A 9,951-nucleotide genomic window follows, 5' to 3' on the forward strand; every position below is an offset into this window, starting at 1 on the left:
TTTTTTTTTTTTTTATGAATAGTTTTTAATATAGATTTTTCAAAATTGTGGAAACATTAGAACTTTATGTTCTGGATCACAAAAATGTTTGTAGTAACTAGTTACATACCAAATTAAAAATGGTTGTTTTTAGATGGTTGCTTATTAGATGTTCTTTCATTTGGTATGAAATATGACAATCTCAAAAAAAAGGAATTACTTTTACTCGGTTTTGAAATTTTCAAAATTTAAAAAAAAATCTTACATTATAAAAAAATTATGAATTTTGGCTTATACTGGTTATATTCATGCCAAATTTTAACATAGATAAACGATGTGATCATGAGTAAATAAAACCTAGATGCTATATAAAATGAAGCACACTATCTTGCTAAATGGTAATTGCAAAAAAAACATATATTTTATTCGTTACTGTTATTTATAGAACATGGCATATTACGTTATAGTGTTAAAAAAAAAAAATTATTTTTCTTTCCAAAAACAAAATCATTTAACAATCGTCCAACATTTTGACAACATAATGTAACTTAAATTACTTAATAAATCTCTTATCAACAGCACTAATTCATAATTATAAATTGTAAATTTATTAAATCTTAAAATAACGGTAATTTTTAATAGACGTTAAAAAAAAAGGGACTTTAAACTGAAGCATAGCACTTTTTCGTTATAGGATGAATAATAGCTTCCACGCTCCTACTTAATATCTAGATTTTATTTTATTTCATTGACATTTGGTATGCAGATAATTAATATAAGGCGTACAAATCTAAAATGGTGTTTTTGAGATTTTCTAAATTCAAATTATGGAGACGAACTAATTTTTTTTTTTTTTTAGGTTGACATGTTACATATCTCATGAAATCAAATGCAACGAGCTTAAAATTGAACTACAAAACATCCCTCTAGCACAATATTGAGCATTTCAGTTATCGAAAACAGGCAGAGATTTCCGCAATTTTGAAAAATCTATAATCAAAGTGTATTACTAATACATAAAAAATATTTAAAGTCTGAGACATCACAGGTTAAAGCATTGGGTGATTTAATATGGAATGACACTATCGAGTAGCTTCTTTAAAACCTAATGAAAAAGTATAAGAACCTCACGTTATATTATTTATTAAATTCTTGATTTCTTATTCGGTACAGAACCAAGAACTTTTAGGTCAGAATAATGAGACATAGTTGCAAAAGATTTGTAACTATAAACGATTAATCTCACACAAATATTGGAAAACGTTCACAGTATCACATTCTAAATATAAGGTAATAAAAATATACGTAGGTATAACTATTTGACTTTTAATTCCAATAGATTACATATTAAATGCACTTTAAATAATTGATAAATGCAATAAAAATAAATTCTGTATAAATAAACTCTGAGTGATAATAATGCTAAGTTAATCTGTAATCAAAAGTTTTAAAATGTGATAGATAAGTTACAAAAGAGGTTAATTTGACTAAATATATAGATCTGAGCATGGCCAGGGTGGCCTAAACGTTGGGTATGTAAAGAAATAATAAAGTTTTGAGACTTAACTTGGATACAAATTATTTTATTTAAGCAATAAAACAAGTCTCGAAGAAGTGATATGATTTTACATAAATTACGTTATTTACGTATAATTACAAGCAGCAATTATATTAAATTAGAATTATGATTCACCCTATCAATTGCAGATCTCTAGATAGTGTTTGTCTTCATAATTTCAATTATGTAAAATCACAATAGATAAAGCTTTGATGAGAAACATTTCCGAACCTTAAATAAATCAGAACAATTTTAGTTGTAAACCAAATTGAAAATCATTTTATCTAACTTCAATCATTTTTCGGAAAGGGCAAATAGTACTTGCCAAATATTGAACTGAAAGCCAATAATTTCTGTAAAAACTGTTATAAATGCAACTACAACTTTCTGCAAAAATTGACTAGAATGGTAACTTGGTATCGAAAATATCATTGTTTTGAAAAGTTCAAGCTGATCTAAATCAATCTTGCAACTAATCAATAAAAGGAAACTTGAAATTTTCTAAAAAAGAAATTCATACCATCCATTTTTATAAACGTTAATTATTGCTTTCTCTTACCCCGTACGGAGGTATCGCGTTAGCCGTACGAACAATTAATTATTCATTAGTTGCATAATTTTAATATTAATATATAACCGTCTAAATAAACTCTGGATTTGTTTTTAAATATTGAGTTATGTAGTTTACCCTTGTCAAGTTATGTAGAAAACATTTGTTTTGATTCTACCTACACACGCGTCTATACCCGCTTGCTGACTTGTGCGCTCCTAAATGCTCTATTGTTCACATTCTGTGTCTCCTACAATTATTTATATTATTTACTTGTTCCCAAAAATTAAAAAAAAACTATTTATTAATTAGTAAAACCAGTTTTATCATTTTTAGACTATTTGGAGAGAAAAAAAAGATTTCCTCCGGGCCGGATTTGAACCAGCGACCTATGGATATCAGTTACTTTCACCAACTACAGTCCACCGCTCTACCAACTGAGCTACCAGAGGAGATACTCAAACTTCGATAATATAATTAAATAAAGCAGTTTAACTTAGTACAGCAAAATTTATACAATTAACATCACTTTCATTTACCTATTTATGAGATATATAGTAAGGGAAAATATTGCGATCGTGCGAAAATTTCGAATTCTCGTTTTGCGGTCCCTTGAGTCCAAATAATCAAATTTCGCAAAACGGTCTGTGCCTGTGGTCAACCGCGTTCAAAAACCAAAAATCGTACGAAACTCAAGCTAAATATATAATGCATGCATATACCAGAGACGTGCCAGCAACTTTTTCAATAAAATCGAATGACCAGAGTGCCACATTATAGAACCGATTTTTCATTTTTTTTCAATTTACCCAAAAACCGCTCAAACGATTTTGATTAAATTCGGTATATCAATGTAAAATCAGGTGGTCATTAATCAGAGATAGGCAAACATTAGCTACAGCTAAAATTGCCTTGGATACGACCCTTATTCATGAATGAACGATTGATAAATAATTATATATTGACAAATGCATAACGAGTTTGAAAACTGCTGATCTATGTTGATATGTAAAAAACACATGAACAAAAATAAGAATTGCTAAACTAATATAAAAAAAAAAAAATCAACCTTTCTCCTTCTCTCTCCCAGCGTAAAGAGGACAAGTTTTTTGAATCGATGGGAGGTCAAGGACAACTTTCCTCTTGGTGCCCTAGAAGAAATGTAACACCTTTTTTTAGACTATGCATAGTCATAGTCTAAATTCATACACTAGGGATGAATAAGAAGTAGAATCATCTTTTCGCTTAAAATTATTTCGTTTATAAATCAGAAAAATATATTCTTATGGAGTGGATGATATCATGAAGAAAAAAGTGAGAATTGGAGAAAGAACTGAGAATCTTGTGGAGTATCAAGGATTTGTCCGATGGTGGAATTTATTATACTTAACAGTAAATGTTTGGTCATTAAGTAAGGAATTGAATGTACCATCATAAAAGTATTTTGGTGTATCTACTTTCTTCAGGTTCGTATACCGCGATGCCAAACCTTATCAAATGCTTGTTGGAAGGCAAAGACTGATGTTAATTTTTCATTTCAAACCCAAATTCAAATTTTGACAATATTAACGGTTTTTGTGAGGTGGAATGACCACAAAAAAAACAAATTGAAAATCCAGAATGGTATTGTTACAATGACAAAAAGAAGATAGATGCGTTTTCATAACAGGTTCTAGTAATTTTCCTAAAATGAGGATTTTTTACCTACTTTATAAATTCATACTAATATTGGAAAAATATCCAGTATGTTGACAACCATTGAAAATAAATCTAAGTTTTAAATTATAGCAATATGTGTCATATGTAAGGAAATTAAATCATTTAGTTAAAGTAAGAAAGAAGAACATAAATACTATTAGTTATAATTATTTGTTATTAAGTATAATCAATTATTATTTATTACTAAGAAAACTACATAATTACTTATAATAAACGGCATCTCTTACATTTATATCTATGTATGTACCCTTATGGCTAGTAACCCATGCTTATAATGATTAAGAATAGTACCCAACTTATTTTTATTTCTGATATAAGGGAGGTCTCTCCTTCAGGTAACCAATCTATTCTAACCATACTGGGTAAGGAGGATCAAGGTTTAATTCCGTTGGACCGCCACAAAAAAAAAGACAACCATGCCCAGGTTCGAACTACAGCCGCTGAAGTGACTCCTCAACTCCTTCGGCTACAAACGGACCTCTTGTGGTTCTCAGCCTAAAGAGGTTTCCGAATCACTAGGCCGGTTATTGAACCATGTTGGAGTAATGCAGGGGTCCCTCGGAAAATATTTGAAAAATTAGATTGCTTACAATTGCATTTTGAGACACTTTAGTAGTACATTTGCTTGACGAAACTTTCCAGCTGACACACAAACGTAAGGTATGATAGTATATAAAATAGTTTTAGCAATTACTCTTTGCAAAAATATGTGTTGCTGAATCTTCCTTTAACCCACAGAAATGCCCTTGGGTTAGATCATATGAAATATCAGTTCTCAGAATAAGAAGCAAATGAAAAGTAAACTTTCACTTTTTTTTTTAATTCGCAATACATTTCTTCCAACTCCCAAAATTTTTGTTTATCTTTATCCCTTGTGCGAAGAAGATCATGGCTTTCAATCAATAAACACAACAAATGAAAAATCTTAATGGGTTCATTTCAGAATTTTTATTTTGTTATATTAAATGGGTGAAGCACTCTTAAGAAAAGGATAGACAATTGAATATGGTGGACATGATAGAAATTCAGTTGTCAGATCACGTGATGTGATCTTCATATCATATTTATATATATGTATTGCGAATAACACAAGAACTGTATATGTATTGCAAAAAAACAAAAAAATATATATATTAAATAGGTATCTGAAATTCGAATTTCTTCGTCGCACCTTCAATTCTCTCATTAACTGAAGAAGTGACGACAAATAAATTGAAAATTGTCCTCACCAAACACAAAACAAATACATATTTTTACTAACATCAATCAACTTATATTTTAGTTACGTTTAAAGTTACAAACAGGTTGCTGTAATTTGATTTGATATAATGTTATCCACTGTAGATGAAATGAATTAAAGTGAACGAATCATACCATATGGTCGTAAACTTTTCAAAGAAATGCTAAGTGATATACATCAATGCGAAATCATTTATCCATTGTTTACAACTTGCTACTCACTATCATCAAGAAACTATTAACAACTGTCAGGAAAAGCTTAGTCATGGACCATTTAGGATGTAATAATATAGAACAAAAAAAAAAGATATTTTTGAGAGCCTAACCAAGAGCTGATGGGTAGAATCACCATTCATGAACAATTTAGCGGAATTAAGTTTTTAAAATCAGCCATCATAATACAAAAAACGAGGTAAGAATGTGTTAAAAATAAAACGATTCATTTTTCTCCTCACAAACCTAAATAAGTTCATACCATGTTGCAAATTAAACATGTGACTAAAAATATCGAGTACCTTCTAAAACTTCGGTTAAAGATACCAAGTCTACGAAGAACTAGTGAGTGATATGTGACATAACTATAGTGTAAATGTTCTTATATACACCTTAGTCGAAAACTGACAACAATAGAACCACTCATTTTAAGATTGAACATTTCCCTGAAAGTCTTCAGATGGGAGCTACAGATAGCAAGCGGAAGCTTACGGATTCATGTCTCACGGAAAAACAGAAATCGAACATCCTCAAGTTGTTCGATGTGAGAGGAAGGGGAAGAGGGACACCCGTTACAGATGAGACACTACAGAGTGTATGGAAAGGTGTATTTTCCGAAGGTCTCCTTACAATAATACTCAGGTTTCTATTCAAGACAACAAAAGAAGTTTATATAGATGATATGGAACTTTTTTTCTACCACTTAGTTGAAGGAAGCACCCGCGAACGAGCAGAGTTACTCGTTGCGTTGTTAGGGATAGAGAACAGCATACCACCAAGAAGTTTCCAGATTTACGTTTCATATCTAATGGAGTCATATATGATGATCCTGCAGAAGGAGCATCCTGAAACATTCTCGATTTGGGTGACCGCAGACCTGACGGAAAAGAGTGACATAGCAGTCGTATCCAAGTTTTTGATAAATGATATCGAGTATGTTGAAGGAAGAATAGAGAGTAGCGAATTGGAGAAGTGGCTACTTCGTTGTGGTTTCTATGAGGGAATCTTCACATCGGTGATGAATTATGCTTTTAATATGGAGGTAGAACAATTGTCACCTGTGCTCCCAAAGTTAGATAAGATGTCCAGCCTCCTCAGGGTGCCAACGGCTCTCGCATTATCATATCTTACTAATACAAGTGGCCGAGAAGATTGGCGGCTTTTGTATTCTTCTTCATCCGATGCCAGCTCGTGGAACATAATTCATAGAAAAATAAACGAACAAGGACCGACAGTAATCCTGATACAGGACGCTGCAGGACCTCTTTTCGGAGGATACGCTTCTCAATCCTGGAAGATCAGTCCCAATTTCTATGGCGATGAACGATCCTTTCTTTTCAGGCTTAGACCAGAGATGAGCGTTTGTTATCCTACATCATACAACAAAAATTTTCAATACATGAATGATGGGACAGCAACACTACCTAACGGATTGGGTATGGGTGGGCAGTTGAATTATTTTGGGTTTTTTTTGAGTTCGGATTACGGTGTCGGAAGTGTGTCCAAGACGTGCACCACGTTCGGAAACTACATCCCCCTTGCTTCGCAATACGATTTTAGGTTTACCAGGCTCGAAATATGGGGGATAGGGGATCCTGAAGATAAAACTGCCTCAGCTAAGGCCAAGCAAGACAAACTGGTTATGGAAAGAGATCCTGCAGCCCAAGCTTTACTCGAAATGATGGGTAAGGCTGGTCACAGTAAAAATCTTCCAGATCCATACTAGTAATTTTCCAACTAACAGTCCAGTCCTTCATTAAAGGAAAAAAGTACTGTAAATAAATCAATTTATTTCTTATACTTAACATTATCTTGAGTGTTATAATCATAAGGAATAAAGATATTTTATTGTTTTCGATTACTGATTCTATAATATAAATACTATTTTACTAAGTTATAGTTTATTGTAATTTTAAATAATACAATGAATATACTGGAATAAACTAATTTTAAATGAGTAATATTGAGATGACAGTGTCGACTAACCAGAAAATTAAAAAAACATATATTATTGTTAAATCCTAATGAGATTATCGATGGTTTTTATGCCGTCCATAATAGTAATATAACCTCAATTACATTATATACATTCACGATTTGTGTTTATGTAACCTTCTTATACTCTTGCAAGCCTGCTACTGGTCTACATCGTTCGGCTGAAATATATTAATAATTAACTTTAATATTAGTTATCCAATATTGTTAATTATTAACTGTTATATTAATTAAACGTACTTTATTTATTTGACACACTGGATATATCGGCCAACAGTTTAAAAGATCGTATGATTAATACAAAGATAAGCAAGCGTTAGTATGATCACTAAACGATCCAGATTCGGGTGACTGATTAATCAGCGAAGGTAACTATGTGCGGAAAAATGAACTTTAATATTGATGTATCTTTTCACCTTATCACCTTCTTAGAGTTTGATTATCTTTTTATCTATCGTGTAGAATATGTTCTTTTAAGTAAGAATGTGTTTGAGAGTTTAATTGAGGGAGTGAAATTAACCAAGTAAAATAATTTATGGCATGTGCTCAATAGTTGATTATTACATTATTATAATATTACTGGTACTGATACTGATATTTGGTGGGGGGAACAAGTCCGTCAAGTGGGCCCTAGTGGTCCTTTTTGCCAACCCCGGACGGCTACCTGTGTTGCCGCCGCGTACTAACCAAGGTGGGAGTGTCAAGATACATTCTTCGGGACCGCCGAAAAATGAATGTTAAGCTGCCCCAGGTGGGAATCGAACCCACAACGTTCCGAACCAAGCGCACTGGGACCTGCGCCCCAATCCGCACGGCCGTCACGTCCCTTATTATTATATTAACAATAGATTATTATATTAATCATACGTAATTTATTTATTTATTTTCCGATTTATTCATCGGAAAAATGTGTTTTAGTCATTAATGAGCCTAGAACACTGACTTTTATCGGACAAAAGTTTAAACACTAGTTTTATTAATATAAAGATATGCGTTAGTGTGATCACTAAACGATCTGAATTTTATTTACAAAATAATTTTTTTTTTTTAACATCATGGTTTACTAAGTTTACAAAGTTTACTAACCGTTATTGCAGCAGATTAAATTATTATTTCATTACCTTGCTTAGCTTCCATTTTTCATTATACTTGTTATACTAAAAATTAAATTGTAATTTGCCTTAATGCAATTTAGAGATACACAATTGATGAGGTGGAGTCTAACGGGACCCAATTTGATTTCGCATACTTATTAAATTAAAAATAAACCCAATTCATTGACCTTGTAATAAGCAGTATTTTGAACTAATAGTTGCTAAGAGATTTTTACAAAATAACAATTAGTCATTGAAATCAATTAACAAATTCACCGTTCATATTGACCTCAATAATTGATAATGCTGAACAGAATGGAGAAACAATCCTAATATTTTATTGCTTATACTATATTAAAATAGGAAATACCAAAAAAAATTTACGCTACTTATCCTAAATTTTAGACCACCATGCCTAAAGATGGCACTGATGTTTAAATTTACTTAGTCCTTTTGATACATAGTAGCCATTTACTGTGCCAAACAAATTATTTATACTGAAATAAATTCATATTTTGCTCACAATTTCCGATATTTATAGATTACTAATCTAGTTTAATTTTTTCAACAACTTTGTTGAAAAACTAATTGATCACCTGAGCCGCTGTTTTTGTGTTACATTGTGATACCTGCTGGTAAAGATCAGCCTTTCTCTACATAAAGGAGTTGGTTCACTTTCATTATAGTGTTTGGAGGACAATGGAAGTTGCCACCATTCACAGACCCAAGTGATCCGTACTTATTAAATTAAAAATAAACCCAATTCATTGACCTTGTAATAAGCAGTATTTTGAACTAATAGTTGCTAAGAGATTTTTACAAAATAATAATTAGTCATTGAAAATCAATTAACAAATTCACCGTTCATATTGACCTCAATAATTGATAATGCTTAACAGAATGGAGAAACAATCCTAATATTTTCTTGCTTACACTATATTAAAATAGGAAATACCAAAACAAATTTAAATTTTAGACCACCATGTCTAAAGATGGCACTGATGTTTAATTTTACTTAGTCCTTTTGATACATAGTAGCCATTTACTGTGCCAGACAAATTATTTATACTGAAATAAATCATATTTCGCTCACAATTTCCGATATTTATAGATTGCTAATCTAGTTTAATTTTTTTCAACTACTTTGTTGAAAAACTAATTGATCACCTGAGCCGCTGTTTTTGTGTTACATTGTGATACCTGCTGGTAAAGATCAGCCTTTCTCTACATAAAGGAGTTGGTTCACTTTCATTATAGTGTTTGGAGGACAATGGAAGTTGCCACCATTCACAGACCCAAGTGATCCGTGATTTTCGCTTCAATGCCCTCATGACGTGCGTTCCCCTTTCATACAATTTCAATATCAAAACTAATAATATTGTATTGGAAGGAACTTAAAAATAATAAAATTAATTTATAACAGAAGTAAAAATAAAAAAATCAAGATGAAGAGAATAATAATTTTGAGATTAAATCCATTAGGAAAAATTTCATTTGAAATATATTATTTTATAGGGAGATCGTTGATTGACCGTGTATAAAATATAAAAAGGAATGCTGGTCCGGTTGCGGCCAAAAAAATTCAAATAGTAATTACTATTAAT

General features: G+C 31.5%; 1 protein-coding gene and 1 non-coding gene across 2 annotated transcripts; one reads left to right on the plus strand and one right to left on the minus strand.

Moving 5' to 3' along the window:
* Positions 1–2,448: 2,448 nt before the first annotated feature.
* Positions 2,449–2,539, minus strand: TRNAY-GUA (transfer RNA tyrosine (anticodon GUA)). The gene is given in 2 exon segments: positions 2,449–2,484; positions 2,503–2,539. It is a non-coding gene; the product is annotated as a tRNA-Tyr (tRNA).
* A 2,503-nt stretch (positions 2,540–5,042) lies between these two features.
* LOC106692998 (MTOR-associated protein MEAK7) lies at positions 5,043–7,032 on the plus strand. Its single transcript, XM_014439299.3, has one exon. The coding sequence runs from the start codon at positions 5,719–5,721 to the stop codon at positions 6,982–6,984; it is 1,266 nt and encodes a 421-aa protein (XP_014294785.1). The 5' UTR covers positions 5,043–5,718; the 3' UTR covers positions 6,985–7,032.
* Positions 7,033–9,951: the final 2,919 nt, after the last annotated feature.

The sequence above is a fragment of the Halyomorpha halys genome, unplaced genomic scaffold, assembly GCF_000696795.3.
Source record: "Halyomorpha halys isolate HHAL.00 unplaced genomic scaffold, Hhal_1.1 Scaffold7.1, whole genome shotgun sequence".
NCBI classification, from domain to species: Eukaryota; Metazoa; Arthropoda; class Insecta; order Hemiptera; family Pentatomidae; genus Halyomorpha; species Halyomorpha halys.

Coding starts and splice junctions, on each gene's coding strand:
- LOC106692998 (XM_014439299.3), top strand. CDS start 5,719: ATGGGAGCTACAGATAGCAAGCGGAAGCTTACGGATTCATGTCTCACG.